General features: G+C 43.5%; 1 protein-coding gene across 3 annotated transcripts in view; it reads right to left on the bottom strand.

Annotated features, from left to right (window-relative positions):
* The window catches only part of ITGB4 (integrin subunit beta 4), a 110236-nt gene that overhangs the window by 8279 nt on the left and 79505 nt on the right, over nucleotides 1-22452 (bottom strand). The window contains exons 13-35 of one of the 3 annotated variants that reach the window (XM_077251754.1): nucleotides 22063-22274; nucleotides 21466-21569; nucleotides 20298-20396; nucleotides 19690-19819; nucleotides 19161-19283; nucleotides 15759-15865; nucleotides 15534-15567; nucleotides 14872-15057; nucleotides 14659-14762; nucleotides 14010-14068; nucleotides 10434-10457; nucleotides 9671-9819; nucleotides 9406-9585; nucleotides 8850-8998; nucleotides 8530-8737; nucleotides 8290-8441; nucleotides 7572-7752; nucleotides 6424-6561; nucleotides 4732-4914; nucleotides 3237-3368; nucleotides 2787-2978; nucleotides 934-1095; nucleotides 555-695 (exon numbers count right to left, since the gene is read on the bottom strand). In XM_077251754.1, coding sequence (XP_077107869.1) covers nucleotides 555-695; nucleotides 934-1095; nucleotides 2787-2978; nucleotides 3237-3368; nucleotides 4732-4914; nucleotides 6424-6561; nucleotides 7572-7752; nucleotides 8290-8441; nucleotides 8530-8737; nucleotides 8850-8998; nucleotides 9406-9585; nucleotides 9671-9819; nucleotides 10434-10457; nucleotides 14010-14068; nucleotides 14659-14762; nucleotides 14872-15057; nucleotides 15534-15567; nucleotides 15759-15865; nucleotides 19161-19283; nucleotides 19690-19819; nucleotides 20298-20396; nucleotides 21466-21569; nucleotides 22063-22274 — 3149 coding nt within the window. The remainder of the gene's footprint in view (nucleotides 1-554; nucleotides 696-933; nucleotides 1096-2786; nucleotides 2979-3236; nucleotides 3369-4731; nucleotides 4915-6423; nucleotides 6562-7571; nucleotides 7753-8289; nucleotides 8442-8529; nucleotides 8738-8849; nucleotides 8999-9405; nucleotides 9586-9670; nucleotides 9820-10433; nucleotides 10458-14009; nucleotides 14069-14658; nucleotides 14763-14871; nucleotides 15058-15533; nucleotides 15568-15758; nucleotides 15866-19160; nucleotides 19284-19689; nucleotides 19820-20297; nucleotides 20397-21465; nucleotides 21570-22062; nucleotides 22275-22452) is intronic. The other 2 variants (XM_077251752.1, XM_077251753.1) reach the window with 2 other exon arrangements.

Raw genomic sequence — 22452 nt, 5'->3', positions numbered from 1 at the left:
CGCTATATAAATAAATATTATTATTATTATTATTATTATAACTTGACAGAAGAGGACAATTCTTGATACCTGGATTTCATACATTTTGGGGAAAATGCTCTTCAAATATGATACTCTGACCAGTCTGATATGAGGTGTGGGAAAGCAATTCATGCATGGCGATCATTACGTGGTGAAATAGATTGTGTGGCATTTAGCAATCCTCAGTACATCGTCAGCCATTAATGAAAATTGCCAGCGTCTGGTATAAACCTTTAAGGCCACGTGTACACATTAAGTATTTGGTGAGTTTTTTACCTCAATATCTGTAAGCCAAAACCCGGGTATCACCCACTCCCGGTTTTGGCTTACAAATACTGAGGTAAAAAACTGACCAAATACTCAACGTGTGCACGTGGCCTTATTGTTCCTGATACTTCGGCTTACGCTAATATCCAGCACAATCATTTCCAGTTATTTGCATCTCATTGGACCAGAATTTGAAACTGAGGATGGGATGAAGCATCCATGGAAAGCAATGACCAAATAGCATGAGTGACATGTTTCCATGGTACCTATCACCGTGTGCATCCTTCTAGGACTGTCAGCCATAATTATTGTGTCCCGGATGGTGCAGCTGCCATGGTAACCCTTCACCTTTGCCCCAGCAAGGCGTCTTTCGGGGTATTCCTGCACGGGATGCAGAACCCCTCCACAAGGATAGGGAAAAGAGATAGCAGGAGATTGTGAGAAAGAAATGGAGGGCCAAAACATTGCACAGTGAGAGAATAACAGTAATTGTAAAACCGTTTCAGGACGGGTAATGCAAGATTACTATCAACATAGTAGTAATAATGGGCTTTTGATGAAAGGTTATGTCCACCTTGACCACATGAGGTGATAAGAATTCACTTAGGCCCTTTTGTTATGTACCAGCAAGAACCCAATACTTACTATGTCCTGTAATGGTGGTTGTGTGCTGGGAGCTCGTACTGCCAAACCTATAGGAATCCTGCTGAACGTGGGGGCTGAGCTGCTGGTAGTTTGTTACTGTCCGGGTAAGACTGTTCCCTGAACCAGGGAATAAAAAGTCCATGCGCCCATTGAGCAGTTGTTCTACAAACAAGTTCAATACATTAGAAATCTCGTCACACCGAATGGTTTCTAATCATTAGACAAAATGTAATAAACAATTCCCAATTCCCTAGTCTTCTGAAATAAGGGGGATCCCAGGCTGCTGCTACTGAATAGGAAACTGTTTTAAGCAGTCCCTACAGGGATTTTACATGAGGCATGCCGAGGATTTGGAATACTTTTCTGTTGAGCATGTTGGGACCATTACTGCGGAATTCTGATGCTGGATACATGAGTTGATGGGAAGCACTCTGAATGCAAATGTAATGGGGGTACTGTTAATGAGGGCAATTTTTAAGTTGACAATTTGGTTGGGTGTTACTATGTGACTAGGAAATATCTGTTGTTTTCTTCATTCCAGAAATCTTTAGGCTGGGTCTGATATTCATTTTTGTGGGGCTGAGTTTCAGTACCAGACGCAGCCCATAGACTAGAGTGATCCTATTCCTGCAAAGGAAAAATAGCAACAGTGCGAAAACCTAATCGGGGGAAATATCTGTAGATAATAATATGGGTTGTATGCTAGTGGTCTTCTACCGGGTGGTCTATGCAAAGAAGTTGGCCAATGTGCTTAAAGTATGTTTAAACTGACAACCTGACATTGTATTATAAGATAGTCTTTTGGAGAAGTGATAATGAATTTGAAAATATTTCCACATCCCACTTTGCACACCAGTTCTAGATACTCCTTGATGGTAATTAAGATTTGCCCACATTGACTGTTATACTTAGTTGCTATCTAAAGATCTAGGTGTTAAAGTTTAATCAAATGCGTCTTGCGATAGTTTTCACCATTTGAAAGCAACAACATATATAAGCATAAATCATGACATTTTCATTGGTGTGGATATTATGGTGCAGGCTGCCCTCTTGTGGCTCCTATTCATATTGCTTCTTGTTTTGTATTTAAAGGGATTGTCCAATGAAAACAAGTTATCACCTATCCATGTGACATGTGATAACTTGTGGATCGGGAGGGTTCTGACTGATGGAACTTGCATCATTCAGCAGAATGGGCTGTTTTTCCCTGTTGCAGTGGAACAGCAGTGCACACACGTGAGCTGTGCTCCACTGATTTCTTATGCGGCTGCCAAGTTCCGCACTTGCCTTTTTCTGACAGCCGCATAGTGAATGAATGGAAAATAGGTTGGCCGTCTGCTGTTTTGTAATGGGGATTAAAGTTTCCCTGTATGGCGATCAGTGCAGGTCCTAGAGGTCGGACCCCCACCTGTCCTATGGGCAGTGATCATTTGTTTTCACTAGACAATCCCTTTTAAATCCATTTGAAAAACATATGAATGAATGAAAGAGCAATTTCTTAATACATTTTATCTAAAATGTGCCCCATTTGTGGCCAGTAGCCAGATTGGCTTGAACACTACATCTATTTTTCAACTTGTAATTTTTTTAACACAGTTGCTTATTGTATTTTGTTATGCACAACAATCCAGACTGATGAAAATGATATGTGTAGGAAAATGATTAGAAAAGTATTTTACAAGAGTTTAATGAATAGCCCCTCTATCCACTGACTGCTCCACCACACCGAATGAACAAACATAAGAGTGAAGAGACTCATGCAACTGAAGGCTGTTAGCACTTTACACTGGTGGGGGGTTGAAGGGAGGGAGGAAAACATACAGTAGTGGACCCCCCCACCATCTGGTTGTCACCTTCTGCAGTTGCCCGAATGGTTCCCTTCCTCTTCAGAGAACTGGAATGGTCCATCTGATCCTGACTTTCAGTGTCTGTGGAAATTGCACTGCTGACTGATAGACGTGGGATGACTTCTACAGGAAGTTTCCATGTGACACGACGCAGGTCCATTTCCGATCCCAGGAGTGGGATGAATTTCCAGTGCTTTCCTTCAAGGGACAGGGGTGACTTAGATGGGGGGGTACATACTAAGGAAGAAGGGTTGAATGGGAATGGGGGTTTACAGTTTATGGGTCAGTGTGGTTGGTGCTAACAGCCAACAGACTAAGCTTGTAAAATATCCAGTGGGTCCATACTGACTTGTCTGCCTTCGAAATGCGTGGAGACATCATCAGATGGTCTTAGGAATCTACCCTTCCCACTATGAATGGTGTCATGAATGAGAATATGAAGGTCTTATTCCTTACCTGATTCATCTGACACACTAGGTCTTTTGCTTCCTACTGGAGATCGAAGGACATCTGTACTGTACATCAGATAGCTATCATATTCTTCTCCACCTTCTGCATCAATAATGGGGACATCCGGGATAATTGGAACTGCAAGGAAGCAACAGAGAAGGATGATTTACAGACCAGAAGAACTGGTCACCTGATGGTGTCTGCAGCGCCCCAGAGTCCTGGTCGTGCAGTATTGTCGCTCTGCCACTAAGGGGAGTGATGTTACGTCTCATTGTACTAAAAGAGTTCACCTGACCAGGTATCACAGTCACACATTACACTTCACACTCCGGCCACCAGGGGGAGCAAAAGGTTCTATTTACTAGGCCACTCCTCACACTCTGGTAAAACTGAGGGTTGGATAGGAAGTTAGGGGAGAAGCTGACTGGGTTTTGCCCAGGCAACATCTAGAGAGAGAGAGTTGCTGGGAAGATCCAGGGAGGTCCCTGTCGGGTGGGATCCTGACAGTGGCCTAGCAAGAGACAGATCGTTACGGAGCCGTGCCTGCACTACCTTGCGGCAGCATCCTAAGAAAGGACAAGAAGCGGAGTATATTGTGGAGAAGTGAGAAACAAGATCACAGCACTAGGAGATAATACCGGGAGGAGTCGTGCCCTAAGATCGTGGCAACATCCTTCTGAGGCGCGTGGCCGGAACGCCGAGGGAGTATTGGCTCTACGCATTACTCTGAACTACGGCAGGGCAGTTAACTTTAGGTTGGCTGTCTCACCTTTTCACCTAAGCAGACAACGGAGGCAATTGTGGGAGAGGGGCGTCTTTAGGGTCCCTATAAAATAACTCCAGGCCTACCCCATCATACGGGTGCGTCCTATCCATACCAACTGGAGGACGGAGAGAGAACATCAGAAACAGATACAAGAGTTGTGAGGACTATCCCGTGGTGCTCAGCAGGGAGGTACTACAACACACAGGCGCTAGTAGGAAGGCTACTGATTTCCACCTACAAAGGGAACTCTGGATGTGCCTTCGGACCGGCCGGATTCAGCCAGCCCTGTTAGCAGTGCTCTGGATTGTGGATGCTGAAGTCTACAGTAAAAGGTAAAGAGACTGCAACCCTGTGTCCTCGTTATTTACTGCGACCTACACCATTACCATCTACTCATCAAGGGAAGCCCTGGGGACATACTTCACCTGTGGAAAGGTACACCATCTAGCTGCCATTCCATCACCCCAGCGGACCCCTAGCAGCGTCGGTCACCCTGACCGAACACCACAGGTGGCGTCACGAACACTTGACAAACTTTCACCTACACCTTTAATTGGACACCCCTTAGCAGGGCCACGGACCGGGTCGGGCCACTGTGACATCCCCAGAACCGAGACAGAGGGACCCGGTACCGAGTACCCCATTGCCCTGCGTCTGGGGGCGCTCCATCAACCTATATTTCTAATCAATTTACAGAGAGTCATTTAAGTAACATCAGTTTAGGATGACACTTACTGGACATTGGGCGGGCAGGCTGGGTGGCCAAGTTCATGGTGGCATCTCTCTCTGGGCCCCAGCCTGCTCCATTACGAGCTTTAACAGTATACCGGTATGGCTGAGATTCCCTCAAATTCTCAATGAGAATCATTCGTTTCTTTGGGTCATTGATTAAAACCTTCTTCATAGGAGTAATTAGTTCTACCAGAAAGATAAAAAAATTAATTAATTAATTTACAGCTTACATAAGGCTTACATATTACACAATTACATACATTGGAGGAAATTTATCAAGGTAAATGCACCAGAATTCAGGCACAATTTCCATCAAAAACAGTATTAATTGCTTGCACCATATTTATTACGGTTTTTTGTTGATAAAGGGGTATGACTTTGCTGAAAATAGGCATTTTGGGGGGGAAGTGAAGAAGTGATGTAAAGTGCCGCATTTTGCAAATATTGGTGAAAATTTCTGGCAAAAAAATAAGTTAATACGTGGTGTAAGCTTAGACAATACAGTTTAAAGAGTCATCAAATTTATCAAACAGCATGATAAATCTGGCATGTTTTAAGACTGTCTAGTCTAGTCTAATCTTGCACTGTCCAAGAATGATACAGTGTTCATACATTTAATAAGAAGAAGAATAATATACAACATCTATATTTCAGATATTATTTTTCATCCTTAAAATGAAAGGTTTATTTAATAAAAAAAAAAACACAGATCGAGGCACTGTACATGAAGGCATACAGTGCAGTATTCAGAAAATATTACCCAGATATTTTTTTTTTACTAATTTAGCCCATACCAAAACATGTGTTTTCTAATCAGTTTTTCTTATTTTATTCTTTATTTTTTTGCGTCCATGATTACAGAGGCAGCCATCTTGCCTTAGCTGCTATTCTGCTCTGTTAACTGAAGTTGAGGGATATGCTTTACAGCAGCCACACCGACATCAAAATCTTTAGTATGGAGAAGTTCAATGACTTCTATGAGAGAATGTTCTAGACATGCTCTGTGTACTGTGCAGGGAGAGGGAACAAGTGAGCTGTAACCATCTTCTGTTGACAATGGAGGAAACTGTTATTTGTCTCCAGCTTTATAGGCTGGAAATTTCAATTTTGGATGGGAGTGAGTTAATGCAAAATACTTTTTCTCTCCTCAGTTCACTCAAAATTATTTGGGCAGAAGACTGTGATTTACATTAGTAAAATGTTTTTACAAATGAAAGTAGTGCTGTGGCTGTATAGGTGCTTGTCCCTAAATACAAATGATCCTTTTTTTTATAGATATCAAATTATGAGAAATCTAGCATTGAAACCATAATCAAATCAGGCTGGAAGTGCCCTGGGGACGTGTCACTGCTCTTGAGCTACGTTTTCCAAGTATATTCCCATGCCCTCAATGCACTTCCAGCCTAATTTGCATATAGATTCTACGTTAGATTTCTCAAACATAGCACATTGGATATCTATAAAAAAAAATAAACATTTGTATTGGGGGGACAAGCACAACATACAGCCACCCCTACTTCCATATGTAAAAATGCGATGACAGGTTCCCTTTAACTAGAATTGGCTGTTATTTCCACCTTCATTAACATGGAAGCTTGCTAAAATCGGGTATCGACTGAAGGACAAATTTCCTGGTAGAGCTTCATTAAAGTGGAAGAACTAGACGTCTTGGAGAATAGATGGTGTCCTACTTACGGTTATCCTCGTTCACCATGCCATAGTTAACTTCGTAAGCAGTGATATTGCCATTGGTCTCAGCAGGCTCTGCCCAGCTGACTTGGGTCACTGTGCTTGAAATAACATTAAAGGCAAGACGACCAGGTTCACTTGGAACTACAGAAAATAAGAAAAGACAAGGTAGCACATAATGTCTAGATAGGAATGAAATGTCATCAGTGGTCACTATGATGCTTTTTGTACCATCTGTTCTCTGTTTCATTGTAGACCAAAGAAGGCAAATGCTATACTGCTTAATAGTCAATGATGTGACCTTCTTCATAAGATGTACTTCATTTGTATCATATGATTGGTCTGGGCTATTATATACCATTTTATATTTAGTTTGTGACCTTTAGTCATCAGGTCTTTGTACCACCTACTGGGAATAGTGTGAGGCTATAGCCATGAGGGCATGGTCAGATGTCACAGCAGATAATACCTTAGAATAAGTAAAACACTAAAATATAATAAGGACAGTGTTGCAATATGACCAGAGGAATCTTTATATCTATATTCTTAAACCCAGTTCTATATGGCGTTTAAAAAAAATAAATCTAGAATTGAATAGCATAGACATTCAATTATCACATGGTGCCAACAACTTGGGTTTGCCGGACGAAGCCTTGGATAAACCACATCAATGTACTCTGCACTAATCCGTACCTCCCACTCCCGACTCCAAGACTTCTCCCGTGCTGTGCCAATCCTCTGGAATGCTCTACCCCAAGATATTAGGACCATCCACAACTTGCATAGTTTTAGGCGCTCGCTCAAAACTCATTTGTTCAGAGCGGCCTATCACGTTCCCTAATCAGTCATTTTATGTTTGTGTGTGTGCGTAGCCCATTCACTATCTCCATCTACCCCCCACCCCCTGAAGATGGCTGGACCATCATTGTAAATACATCATTGTAAATACACACCTGTACTTTGTATCTCCCCACCTCATTGTAGATTGTAAGCTCTCACGAGCAGGGTCGTCTTATTTTGTCTTATTTTGCTTTATTACTGTATTGTTAACGCTGTTACTTATGACTGTTGTGTTTGAAACTGTTAAACTGTAAAGCGCTGCGGAATATGTTGGCGCTCTATAAATAAATATTATTATTATTATTATTACTCACCATCCTCAAGGGTCTGGCATGTCACAATGTCTGTATAAGGGCCCTCTTCCTGCATGTCATAGGCACAAACACGCATTTCATAGTCGCAGTATGGATATAAGTTGACTAGCTCTGTAGAAGGCACCTTGGTGTCTATCACTGTAGCATCAGACTCTGAGTCTCCTTGAATCCAGTAACGGACCTTAAATAATAATGGCTTGCATTTAAGGGTGACAGAATCAATAAGAAATTATGATAAAAAATAAAGTTGCATCCTTTCATTATAGCTGAATAATCCAGCCTGCAATTTTAATAGATGACCTAATGCCATTAATCAACCACATCATCTACATGTTTGGTCTTTTAATAGCCTGATCAGACAGGTCACCCTCACTTAGGATGTGCACAGAATGATTAGTAGTGGATTGTTCTGTGCACATAATCTGTCATTGTTCTCGACAGCACATGTTTACACTGGCTGATGTGCCGCCGAGAATGATGATTTTAACTCACGCTTAAAAATCACTTTACCCAACGAACAAGCATATCGCTTGTTCATCAAGTGATGGGCAGTCTGAATTTAGATGGGAAGTCTACTAAACAGATGCCAACCTATATCTGCCTAATGTTCAGATGTATAACTGTAGCAAAGCATTATATGCATAACTGTGTGTAGTAATAACTGACAGTTTTTAGGTAACACAAAGATTGGCATTAAGATGATAAAAAAGACCCTTACTTTATATCCAGCAGCTCTTCCTCCAGGCGGGGGAACCCAGTTGAGTCGGATTTTTCTTGCACTAATAGCCTGAGCATTTAGATTAACGGGAGCTCCCATCTTTCCACGAGGAGACTGGAGAGCCTGTTGTGACATTACTTTTGGTACAATATCTGATAAATGAATTGGAGAGGTAGGTCAACACCAAAGTTCAGTAATACAAGTTTTACAAGTGCCTACAATGTGTAGTTATTAGCTCACCTGCAGTGTCATCAATGGTGATGGTACATTGTGGGTACTTGCCAATCTTGGCACCATACTTTGGATTGCTCAGCTCCAATAGGAATTGTCTAACCTGCCTGTTTCCAAGTAAAGTGTCCATCTCTGATCGATCAAGTAGAGGAACCATGACTTGTGACTGCGTTTCATCTCCTTGGAATGTGACTTCACCTTCTGAGAAAGCATAATCCTAAAATAATAAAGGGGAAAATATTACAATACAAATCAGAGATCAAACCCAACACCTAGTTAATCCTCATAAGAAGGCTAATCATCCAGTGCTCCCACAGATTTATACTTACCTTGCCATCACGAGCTGTCAGGTCCTGAGTGCGATAGGTCACCTGAGACTTGCCATTCTGTAGAATTTCACGTGAAAGCGGGACACGAGCAAATTGGTCCTGGCGGCTGTAGGTGTATGCTGGCTTCACAAAGGTCACAACACTCTTAGCTATGACAGAAGATGAAGATATTAATGAGTCCCAGGTTTATATAATAGTGTTCAAAGGTGAACTAACAGTTTAAATAAAGATTACATACAGGCCCATGAACTGAGTCATTTTTGTTGCCCTAAATATTAAAATATTGTGTAGGTAGTTTGCATTTACTGGGGCAATTTTACAAAACTAAATGTGTCACAATTCTGATTCTATTTTCTAAAAAAATACAAATCTAGCGTATCTGCTTTGTGCCAGATATATTATGCTTTTAGAAAATTTTGAAAGCCTTTCTTGACATGGGAGCAACAAAATTTTAGTGCAGAAAAGCCAAGTAAGCCAAGCAAGACATGGCATAAAGGCTGACAAAAGTATCTAAATATGGTCCAAATGTAATCTGCCCCACTTTCTCTTAGCCCACCTTGTTCTTTAATGATTGTGATGTTGACATTTTTCCGTCCCAAGCGGGCAATTCCTGAGGGAACCTCTACAGCTTCCACAAGTAGCTGCTTCTCATCATCATCTTCTGGTCGGATGAAGAGAGGAACTCGCACATCCACCATTTCCACCCCTGGCTGGAATTCCACCAGACCATGAGCATCTACAACAGACACAAAGGGGCGCCAAAGATCAGAAAATGTGAAGGCATGACGGTTCAGCTTTATCTAGAGGACATTAGTTATTACCTCTATCAGATGTGACTGTGTAATATCCTGGGGTGACCTTCAAGTCCTGGAATGCCTCTTGTGATACGTGCTTCTCTGTGACTTTTACAATTTCAGGTTCTGCTTCTCTTGGAGCCATTAATACAGTGTCTGCGATTGTATGGTCCTGTCTGTAAGATGTGATATAGAGATGTCAGATTTGCATTTGTAGGCAAAATAATGGAATGGCCTTATGTTAAAAGGGGTCTAAAGGATCCTAAACTGATTACCTATCCTTTTGATTTACCATTAAAATATAATCAGTGGGTGTTTTGCTAGCCCTTCCTCCTAAGTACTCCACAATCGTCACCCTACTGAACAGCAGTACCAGGCACAGTCACAACAGTGAGTATGGCACTGAGACTGAATAAATCAGGAAGAAATTTTCGTTCTATGGATTATGGGTGTCCTGGAAATTGAATGACCATAGGTCATACTTTATATTGGACAGACCACCAGTTAATTTCCCCTAAAACATATGACCTATAATAAGTTTGTTTGTCATCAAAATGTTACAACATTTTAACAGAAAACATCAGACAAGAGTCAAAAAACTGAAATGTCATAGTAAATGAAATTGTATTTTGTAATGATTGCATTTTAATTTAATACATGCATCTATATTTATGCAGCTTCATAAATGTATGTTTTTTTGTACCCATTTTGTGGTTTATGAGTGACACTAGTTGTAAATGACTGATGACATGAATGAAAACATAATAAAATGTCAGTTTTTATTTTGTACCTCTTGCCAGCATTGGACTGCAACCTGGAGGAAGAAACAAATAGAAACGTAAATTTAAAATTGAGCATTTATGATACAGTTAAGAACATCTCTCAAAATTACAACAATTGTCTTAATGGGGTGGTCTTATTAAACAGGAGGCCAATATACAACAATATATTATGATGTGAGCACATTTAAAATCTAAACTTGGGTTTAGATTTTGCAGTATATGGTAATATATTGTGGCAGGCAGGGGCGTAACTACCGCGGTCGCAGGGGTCGCAATTGCGACGGGGCCCGCAGTGCTTAGGGGCCCACCCAGTCCAGCAGACTGGGCGGGCTCCTAAGAACTCTAAGCTACAAAATGGGCCGCCGGCCCTTTAAATAATTCTTCCTTACAGGCCCTGCTGCGCGTGCACTCGCGATCACGGGTGGGACTGCACTTGACCCGCAGCAGAGCCCCTCCACCGCAGAGAGCCGCACACCACTACTATAGCTGCCACTGCTCTGTGCGCACAGGACCTGTGATGAGGTCACAGGAGGGGAGGAGTTGGAGTCACATGATCAAGGGCTTCCGTGTAGTGCAGGACAGTAGTGCAGTGCTGTTTGTCATCATGCTGGAGGAGGGTAAGCTTTTGTGTGAGGTCAGGAGGGGTTTGGGTGGATGTAGCAGAGCAGTGTGTGTATGAGGTGTACAGAGCGGAGCCGTGTGTGTATGAGGTGTACGGAGCGGAGCCGGGTGTGTACGAGGTGTACGGAGCGGAGCCGGGTGTGTACGAGGTGTACGGAGCGGAGCCGTGTGTGTACGAGGTGTACGGAGCGGAGCCGTGTGTGTACGAGGTGTACGGAGCGGAGCCGTGTGTGTACGAGGTGTACGGAGCGGAGCCGTGTGTGTACGAGGTGTATGGAGCGGAGCCGTGTGTGTACGAGGTGTACGGAGCGGAGCCGTGTGTGTACGAGGTGTACGGAGCGGAGTCGGGGGTGTACGGAGCGGAGTCGGGTGTGTACGAGGTGTCGCATCTCTGCTTCAGGAAAATGGCCGCCGCGATCTCCATCTGGGCACGCGCGGCATCCTGCGGCCATTTTCCTGAAGCCGCGGCCAGCAGAGCGCCGCTTCTGCGCACGCGCGGCCAAAGGAAGATGGCCGCCCCCACCGATCACCAATGAAATGTCGCACATCACGCTATTTTCACTCCCCTGTGCAGTGGATTCGGGACCTTGGGCATGCGCACACCACTACGCCACCAACGGAAAACTAAGCAAGATCTGGGGGAAGACACCACGCCCATCTGAACAGACCAGCCTGATTGACAGGCGAAAACGACTACTTTGGTAACGTATTTCTGCAGCATAGTTGGGGAATCGGGGTCCACAAAATACACTGTTGCAATGCACAGCTCAGGCCCTATTTAACAGTATTTTTATCTCATACGGAAAAAACGGGGTGACAGGTTCCCTTTAAGAGAAAGCCAAAATAACCCCGGGACAGAAGGCGAGAGCAGGGGGGAGGTGCGGGACAGAGCCGCTTTAGGCTAGTTTCACACTAGCGTTAACTGCAATACGTCGCAAATGCGTCGTTTTGCCGAAAATACGCATCCAGCAAAAGTTCTTGCTGGATACGTTTTTTCGTCATAGACTAACATTAGCGACGCATTTGCGACGCATTGCCAAACGTTGCGTCCGTTTTGCGACGCTTGGGCGTGTGGTAGTGGACCGTCGGGAGAAAAAAACCTTACATGTAACGTTTTTTGCTCCCGACGGTCCACTTTTTCCGACCGCGCATGCGCGGCCGGAACTCCGCCCCCACCTCCCCGCACTTCCCCGCACCTCACAATGGGGCAGCGGATGCGTGGGAAAAATGCATCCGCTGCCCCCGTTGTGCGGCGGAGACCACACTAGCGTCGGGAACGTCGGCCCGACGCACAGCGACGGGTTGTTCCCGACGCTAGTGTGAAACTAGCCTTAGTCAGGAGAAGCTGAGGAGCTGCAGCCGGTTTACATCAGCCACCCCTGTACCAGAGAGGAGATTGTGAGTTGTGTATATGAGCTGGTATCTCTGGTGTGTGTGTGTGTGTGTGTGTGTGTGGTATCTGTAGTGTGTGTGTGATAACTGTAGTATGTGTGTGATATCTGTAGTATGATGTGTGTGTGTGTGATATCTGTAGTGTGTGTATGTGTGTGTGTGTGTGATATCTGTAGTGTGTGTGTGTGTGTGATATCTGTAGTGTGTGTGTGTGTGTGTGTGATATCTGTAGTATTGTGTGTGTGTGTGTGATATCTGTAGTATGTCTGTGTGTGTGTGTGATATCTGTAGTGTGTGTGTGTGATAACTGTAGTGTGTGTGTGATATCTGTAGTGTGTGTAATAACTGATGTGTGTGTGTGTGTGATATCTGTAGTATGATGTGTGTGTGTGATATCTGTAGTGTGTGTGTGATATCTGTAGTATGTGTGTGTGTGAGGCAGCGGCGTAACTACTACGGTCGCAGCTGCAAGCGGCTCTGGCAGGTCAGGGGGCCGTGAGTCCCCTTGAGCCTGTCTCCCTTATGCTTGTGTCCCCATGTGCCAGTCTCCCTTGCCCATTAGTCCCTGTGTGTCCCCATGTGCCTGTCTCCCTTGTCCCCTTATGCTTGTGTCCCTTGTCCCCGTGTGCCAGTCTCCCTTGCCCATTAGTCCCTGTGTGTCCCCTTGAGCCTGTCTCCCTTATGCTTGTGTCCCCGTGTGCCAGTCTCCCTTGCCCATTAGTCCCTGTGTGTCCCCATGTGCCTGTCTCCTATGTCCCCTTGTGCTTGTGTCAGTCTCCTTTGTCCCCTTGTGCTTGTGTCAGTCTCCTTTGCCCACTAGTCCCTGTGTGTCAGTCTCCCTTTCCCACTTGTCCCTGTGTGTCCCCTTGTGCTTGTATCCCTTGTCCCCTTGTGTCAGTCTCTTGCTCACTAGTCCCTATGTGTCCCCTTGTGCCTGTCTCCCTTGTCCTTGTCCCCGTGTGTCAGTCTCCATTGCCCACTAGTCCCCTTGTATCAGTCTCCCTTGCCCACTATTCCCCGTGTGTCAGTCTCCATTGCCCACTAGTCCCCTTGTATCAGTCTCCCTTGCCCACTATTCCCCGTGTGTCAGTCTCCATTGCCCACTAGTCCCCTTGTATCAGTCTCCCTTGCCCACTATTCCCCGTGTGTCAGTCTCCCTTGCCCACTAGTCCGTGTCCCCGTGTGCCAGTCTCTCTTGTCCACTAGTCCCCGTGTGCCCTTTGTGTCAGTCTCCCTTGCCCACTTGTGTCAGTCTCCCTTGCCCACTAGACCCCTTGTATCCTTCTCCCCTGCCTCCTAGCCCCCATGTGTCCCCTAGTGCCTGTCTTCCTTGCCCCCTTGTTCCCTCTCCTCTGCCCCCTCGTCACCATTTGCTCGTGTCTTTGTCACTGCCCCTGTATGGAGGGGCTGCATTATACTATGAGGGGGGCTGCATTGTATTCTATGGGGCTTACATTGAATTTTATGGCGGGGGGGGCCCCATTTGGAAGTTCGCACCGGGGCCCATAACTTTGTAGTTACGCCACTGGTGGCAGGTGACAATTCTGTATTACGGTTGAACACAGTATTACCTGAATGTTGTCTGCTTCACCTTGTGAGTGCCTGGAATCACCTTATAAACCTCGTTCAGCTGGAGGAATAAAAATGAGTATTAGATCTCCTGATTATCTGGTGCTCTCTCCTTAAACTGTGCAGTATGATTATCCACTGTTTCTAGGGGTCTTAATCAGTGGGTAAATATGGTAAGATCTTAGTGTCTGAGAAGATGTCATTATTACCAATACAAAATACAAAAAAGCAGCAAAGAGTTAAGGAGTAATAGTAATGGGATACCCTCCAAAAATAAATAAATAAACAGGTTATCCCTTATGATACCTTGTCGATCGCTCTTGGTCTACTGGGACCTTCAGTGATCCCAAAATCAGGTCTCCGCAGCCCTATACTGAATGGAGTGGAGATGTGCATGCTTGGCCTCCTATTTTTTCACTGTCTTAAAGGGCTGCCAGAGAAAGTAGAGTACAGCTCTTGTATTTCTCCAGCAGTCTGATAAACAATGAACAAGAGCGGAGATTGAATGCACCACTGCTTCATTCAAGAGAGGGCTGGAGAATTCTGATCACAAATCCAGAACCCCAATCTGGGCATTGCTGAAAGTCCTCCTTCCTAACAATATGCAATAGGATATTATTTTGGTAATAACAATTAACAATGCCAACTTACTGTATCTTCTACTTCTCTGCGCAGTTGATCACATTCCCGTGTCTGAGGCTTGGACAGGTTTTCAGTGAAGAGACGAGCCAACCGTAGTGAGACACCATATGGGACTACAAAATGAGATAAGATAATTTTCAAATAATCATGTATCAATACACTCTATGTACAGTACATGGGTACACTTTCTTTAGCCTTAGTATTCCATTTCTTTTTTTGTACCTAGCTCTTTAGGATTTAAATCCCCTGGTGCTGGAGCAGGACGGTGGACATTGTTTGTGATCTTCCATCTTACAGTGTCTCCACCTTTGAGGTTACCGCTTCGTACTAGAGGAGTGTTCAAGTAGTCAGATGACATCAGACTTTGTCGTAGCATGTAGTGGTCTTCCTTAAATCCCACAGTGCGACCTATAGAGAAAAAACAAAAAACGTATTTGCTCTGCTCTCATTCAGTATAACAAGAATTATTAATCACCACCGTTTTTGGTGGTGAATCAAAACTGGGTTAATAATTCACCACCAAAAATCATGCATGAAACCTATGTAAACCTATGTTACTTGTACTATGCAGATACCTGTGTTAAATTAACCATACCTTAATATATTCTACATAGACTTATGCTACATTTACTGCATGAATATCTACACATTGTATACATTGTTTCTCTTCTAGTATACGGTATGTATTCCCATATTTCCTTTAGAATATGTATTTTATAATAGTTACACCTTATATGTGTAAGAGCAATATAACATTAGAACATACAATTGAGCATTTAAGAAGAATGTAAAATATTTTTCCATAATGGAAATACTCTGCATCCTGTCCTTTTTCATACAGAAAATAAACTACAAGTTCTGTTTCTTTAATTGATGGCCATTACCTCGTCCACAGCAGGGCAATAGAGCCAGGCATGCCTATGAAAAAAAGAAGTCAAAGTTCATTGCCCAACTACAGTAACAACCCACCGTGCTTTTTAACATATATTTTCTATATACTCTGAGTGTTGCATATGGTACAGTATGCAGAAGAGGACTATCAATCAATGCGTTTTCCAAAATGACAGGTTCCTTTTATGTCTTTACCAATGTCCATGGCGTATTCTTACCTTACAGCAGGCACAATATTTCCAGCAGAGAAGCAATAAGAGGCCAAGGAGCAACATGAGGAAGATGAGTAGGGGAATGAGCCATAAAAAGGCACCTGGAGGGCACTCTGAGGAGAAAGAAAGGAATCGGTGCTCAGAACATGAAATAAGTATGGTGACTAGTGATGAGCGAGTGTACTCGTTGCTCGGGTTTTCCCAAGCACGCTCGGGTGACCTCCGAGTATTTGTAACTGCTCGGAGATTTAGTTTTCATCCCGACAGCTGAATGATTTACAGCTACTAGCCAGGCTGAGTACATGTGGGGGTTGGTTGCTAGGGAATTCCCACATGTAATCAAGCAGGCAAGTAGCAGTAAATCATTCAGCTGCAGGATGAAAATTAAATCTCCAAGCAGTCATAAATACTCGGAGACCACCCAAGCGTGCTCTGGAAAACCCGAGCAACGAGGACACTCGCTCATCACTAATGGTGACGCTTGGAGCAGGGATAACAAATAAATCATGGTGTTAAAGCATGCCTGTCATTTCATGTAACTTTTCAGTATAAACTGTTATGTGTGTACATGAGAAATAACATTATTTGTGACCAATTTTGCCCGTCTGCAGGCTCCATCTTTAGTTTTCAATTGTCTCTGAGCTAGCATGTAGAGACTGGCTGCCATTGTCTCTGAGCTAGTATGTGGAGACTAGCTGCCATTGCCTCTGAGCTAGCATGTAACGACTGGCTGCCATTGTCTCTGAGCTGGTATGTGGAGACTAGCTTCCATTGTCTCTGAGATAGCATGTAGAGACTGGCTGCCATTGTCTCTGAGCTGGTATGTGGAGACTAGCTTCCATTGTCTCTGCTCTAGCATGTAGAGACTGTCTGCCATTGTCTCTGAGCTAGTATGTGGAGACTAGCTGCCATTGTCTCTGAGCTAGCATGTAACGACTGGCTGCCATTGTCTCTGAGCTGGTATGTGGAGACTAGCTGCCATTGTCTCTGCTCTAGCATGTAGAGACTGTCTGCCATTGTCTCTGAGCTAGTATGTGGAGACTAGGTGCCATTGTCTCTGCACTCACTATCATGTAGAGACTGGCTGCCATTGTCTCTGAGCTAGCATGTAGAGACTGTCAGCCATGATGTCTCCTATACAAGTACATAGTAACAGATGGATTCTTGTTCCTTGTCTCTTTAGCACATGTTCAAAAATAGCAGCAATATGGGGGAGATTATACAGCAGCATGGCTGTCAATACAGCTGTGGGATAAGTTAAATCACTCACTAACCTCAGTATAATCTGCCTGTTTCTGCCTCTGCTTGTTTTCTCACTCTGCTCCTCACTCCTCCCACATCCCCTCTTTATATAAATGGAGATGTAACTCAACACCTTACTGTGCTGGCAGTCTGTCTTGCTTTGACTAAGGCCCACTTCACATGTCTGTGTAAAACCGGTACTGGAAAAAACAGTACCAGTGTCATCAGTGTTTTGGATCAGTGTGCCATCAGTGTTTTTTCCAGTATGACAAAAGAAAACGAAATTGCCAAGCTGTTCCTATATTTTGCAATGTTAAATGCGTACAACATACGGAGGCCGTCCGCGTGTTGTACATGTTTTGCACAAACCCATAGACTTGTATTGGCCCTTGTCATCTATGCTGCCAGTAAAAATGGACAGGTCTCCGTGTGGTTTACATGGACACATGATCCATGTAAAATCATGGACATGTGCATGGCAGCATAAGTTATAATGGGTACATGTGGCATCTGTAAAAGAAACGGATACCACACATACTGCAAACATGGACACATGAAGGGGGTCTTAAGGCCCCGTCTCACATAGCGAGATCGCTAGCGAGATCGCTAGCGAGATCGCTGCTGAGTCACAAGTTTTGTGACGCAACAGCGACCTCAGTAGCGATCTCGCTATGTGTGACACGTACCAGCGATCAGGCCCCTGCTGCGAGATCGCTGGTCGTGTCGGAATGGCCTGGGCCGTTTTTTGATCGTTGAGGTCCCGCTGACATCGCTGAATCGGTGTGTGTGACACCGATCCAGCGATGTCTTCACTGGTAACCAGGGTAAACATCGGGTTACTAAGCGCAGGGCCGCGCTTAGTAACCGATGTTTACCCTGGTTACCAGCGTAAATGTAAAAAAAACAAACAGTACATACTCACCATCTGATGTCCGTCAGGTCCCTTGCCGTCTGCTTCCTGCTCTGACTGAGATCCGGCCGTACAGTGAGAGCAGAGCACAGCAGTGACGTCACCGCTGCGCTCTGCTCTCACTGTACGGCGGCACTCAGTCAGAGCAGGAAGCAGACGGCAAGGGACCTGACGGACATCAGATGGTGAGTATGTACTGTATGTTTTTTTTGGTAACCACGGTAAACATCGGGTTACTAAGCGCGGCCCTGCGCTTAGTAACCCGATGTTTACCCTGGTTACCCGGGTGCTGCAGGGGGACTTCGGCATCGTTGAAGACAGTTTCAACGATGCCGAAGTCGTTCCCCTGATCGTTGGTCGCTGGAGAGAGCTGTCTGTGTGACAGCTCCCCAGCGACCACACAGCGACAAAACAGCGACGCTGCAGCGATCAGCATCGTTGTCTGTATCGCTGCAGCATCGCTGTGTGTGACGGGGCCTTAAGACTGTTCTTTTTTTAAAGGAGTGGAGTGTGAGTTGAAGAGGTGGGGGAAGGGAAAAAGAAGTGACTCATAAATCGAGGTAGAAGAAGATTTCTCTGATAATATATATTACAAAGTTTCTTATATTCACTTGTACTATTGATTTATGCAAAGTTTGTTGAAACAACAATGACCATTTATTTATGTAGATTCCTAAATTATTTTCACATGGAACTAGAAGGGGAGCGTAGGCAGATTATTATTTATTGTTATAGTGCCATTTATTCCATGGCGCTTTACATGTGAAAAGGGGTATACATAGCAAAAACAAGTACAATAATTCTGAACAATACAAGTCACAGACTGGTACAGGAGGAGAGAGGACACAGATGAGGCAACAACAACTTGTCTAGGCGGACCAATAGTGTTGACATCTTGGTACTGGAAATTTGTGAATAAACAAGGTGCAGTTGCTCCAAAATGGAAACTTGATTTGCTTCTAGAAATTAGTTGAGATGTCAGTGGTTACAGATCACCCATCAGATAGTGCTGACATTGATTAGAGACAGGACATAACTTACTTTAGTAAGAAAATTTCTAAAGCACGATTTCATCAAAGAGTTGTCTTTTTTAGTTGCTGCAGACACAGCCTGAATAACAGCTTTTCAATATATACTTGTCTTTTGCTACTACGTCTTTCCCACTGCTTAGCTGAGATTTTTATTTCCCTTTTTATAACAGCTGAAGATGTGAATTGACAGTAAGACATGGATGCATATTGCTATATGCAACTCACCTTTTTTTTTCTGTACCATAACAGTGTAGTTTGATAACACAGAGCTTAATCCTTCCACAGTGTAATGATAGGTGCAGTCATCCTCTTCATCTCGGAATGAGCATTTCTCGGTTCTGTCATCAGCTAGTAAGAAGATTGAGAAACGCCAGTCAGTTATCGTGCTCATAGTTTACTTATCATAGAAGACCTACTGCTAAAGCGCCAGTTACAGATAGTAGACAGCATGGAAACAGGCTTGGACTGGTCCTCAGTAGAACAGGTGAATTCCCTGGTGGGCCACTCTGCAGGAGTGAGACCCTAATCCACCTACACGAACAGTAATTGCACAATATACTCGATTTACTATGTATAGATAAAGACAACATTTCATCAGTCTCTTAACAACTACCCAGTTTATTATTATATACAAGAAAGGACAATTTGTGAATGAGGGTAATGTAATATTTGCAGTATGCTGAACATTGGGCCCCTAGGGTAAATGGCACCCCAGTCCGACACTGGATGGAAATATGTCACTTTGGCAATCTACCTTTTGTGAGTTCATCCACCATCTTTATCTTGATTTCACAGTTTTCACATTTTTCTCCCTTTTTCTCTCCAGTACTCCATGCCTGGCATTGCACACATGTTCTAACATCTTCGCAGGCTCCCAACAGACGCTATGTAGATAGATAAAGAAAAGAACATTTATCACAAAGTTCAAACCCAAAACTAAGTTCTCCATATATCCCTTCATTTTTATAGTTTCACCTATTGTGCCCAACATTTGCAAAATACATTATGTGTTTTTGGACCCATTTGGCATTTGTGTCATTAATATAGTTCTGATCGATAAAAGGGCAGAGCTTGTATGACTTGTAAAATGCAACAGACTTGTCACTTTTGGTTCAAAGTTTTAGTGTAATGTCAGCCTGCTAATGTAATATTTAGCATGCCAGCGTAAGATGACTTAAGGAATGGAAACGTACCTAAAATGCTTAATAATGCCACATGTACCATTTTGTTAAATTTGAAACAATTTGCATCAAATTCTTCCCAGTGTTGTGTAGTATTGTTCATTACAATCTATCTTTCCGTCATCATCGGAGAAGATAATGTAAAATTCATGCATAATCATTACACTGGCAGCATACATACCAGGGAGGTGCTAAATTCACAGAGAACATCTGTAAACTGGGGATCGGTGTCACACTGGCAACGTCCACAAACACAACTCCCTCGGCCATTGCACAAGCCCTGTAGAAAAAGAAATTGCTTTAGCATCGCCAGCAGATATTATGTAGACATGTTCTTTAACGATATTGCCTTGTACTAAAGCAATAATAAATGTTTTGCAGTTTACTACATCTAAGGCTGGTTTCACACTTGCGTTTTGATCTGCAGCGTTTTTTTAAAAAAACGCATGTGGTGAAAAAACGCATGTAAACGCGGCAAAATGCTGCGCTTTTTAGACCCATGCGTTTTTGCATGCAGAAAAAAAAACGCGGTGTTTTGCCGCGTTTACATGTGTTTTTTCCTGCGTTTGCGTTTTTTAAACGCATGCTGAGAAGTGTGTGACAGCTGCCAATCATCAAAATCAACTAGAAAACCCACTATAAACAGAAATAGCTAGGGTTAGGGTTAGGATCCCTAGTAACCCTAGGGATCCTAACCCTAGGGATCCTAACCCTAAGGGTTAGGATCCTAACCCTAAGGGTTAGGGTTAGGATCCCTAGGGTTAGGGTTATGGTTAGGATCCCTAGTAACCCTAGGGATCCTAACCCTAACCCTAAGGGTTAGGGTTAGGATGGTTAGGGTTAGGATCCCTAGGGTTACTAGGGATCCTAACCTTAGGGTTAGGGTTAGGATCCCTAGTAACCCTAGGGTTAGGGTTTTCTTGTTTTTTCTTGTGGTTAGGGTTAGGGTTTTCTTGTTTTTTCTTGTGTTTAGGGTTAGGGTTTTCTTGTTTTTTCTTGTGTTTTCTTGTGTTTTTCTATAAAAACACATGCGTTTTTAATGCAAGCAAACGCATGTGCTTAAAAACGCATGCGTTTACATAAACAGCAATACATTTTTTTGCCGCGAATAAACGCATGCGGTTTTTTGCGGCAAAAAAACGCCGCTAGAAATTACTACAGGTTGCATTTCTGCAACTAAACGCACGCGTCAAAAAACGCAGGTGTTGCCGAAAACGTGTCAAAACGCATGCTAAAAAACGCATGCGTTTTTTAATGTTAAGTATAGAAAAAAAACGCATGCGTTTTTTAGCGCTAAAACGCTGCAGATCAAAACGCAAGTGTGAAACCAGCCTAAGCATAGCACTTACCCCGTATCTGTCCAGGCAGGTTTGATTGCTGGTTGGGCACTCACATGCAACCCCTTCCCATCCACTTATACAAGCGCAGGCTCCCATGTAACAGCTGCCTCTGTCTGCAAGTGAAAGACATTATTTGTCATTTAAAGAGGTAGGCTCATGTTCTTTGTTCAGGAGCCCCGCTCCTCTGCCTCCTGCTTGCTGGGGAAATTCCGTTTGTGATATAAAAACCCTGTGGCTTCGTGTTCCAAGTGGTTACCCAAAAAAGTGAACCCTACAATAAATATATATAGATACATATATATAGATATAGATATATGTTTATGTATGAGAACGATCAGATGCAGAAAATTGACATAAATATGCTGATTAAAACAGTTAAATAACTGTGGGTTGAAAACTGGTTATTTTTTTCTCTACCAATTGTAAAATTGGTGCTGTAATTTTTGTTAGTATATGTTAACTATCGGGTTTTCTAAGGCAATATCTGCAGTAGTAAACAGGTAACATAGCAATCACCAACAAAATGACAGCCAAGAATTTATGTACGGTAATGTTCCATAATCCATATAATTAGCTACAAGGTAGAAAATGATGAGGGCCTCGTACCATTGCACATGAAGCCACCTGTTCGTGGGCACTGGAAATTGCTGAACTGGCAGAATTCTCCTTCATATTGGTGGATTGGGGACTCGCCAGAACACTGGCAAACTCCACAGAGACACTCTCCTCTGCCTGAGCAGATTTCTGTGCTATTAGGAGCAACACATGACTGGCTGTCTATAGCTTGTAAAGATGAACAGTTACAGATTTCTCCTCTCCTGTAAAAAAAGTAGACATAGTAACGTAGCCACATAGCAAACATCCCATAGGCAATCATTGTTCCAAAAACTAAATTATAAGATATGTCATACTTTCAAGATGGCCAAAAATATCCAACATGCATTTGTGTAGTAACTTGGCTCCCACCAGATGTAGACATAGCTTCAGCTACATAGC

Source organism: Ranitomeya variabilis, chromosome 4 (assembly GCF_051348905.1).
Source record: "Ranitomeya variabilis isolate aRanVar5 chromosome 4, aRanVar5.hap1, whole genome shotgun sequence".
Classification (NCBI taxonomy): Eukaryota; Metazoa; Chordata; class Amphibia; order Anura; family Dendrobatidae; genus Ranitomeya; species Ranitomeya variabilis.
Note: the sequence above shows the minus strand (reverse complement) of the source record. Positions and strands in the feature narration are given on the sequence as shown.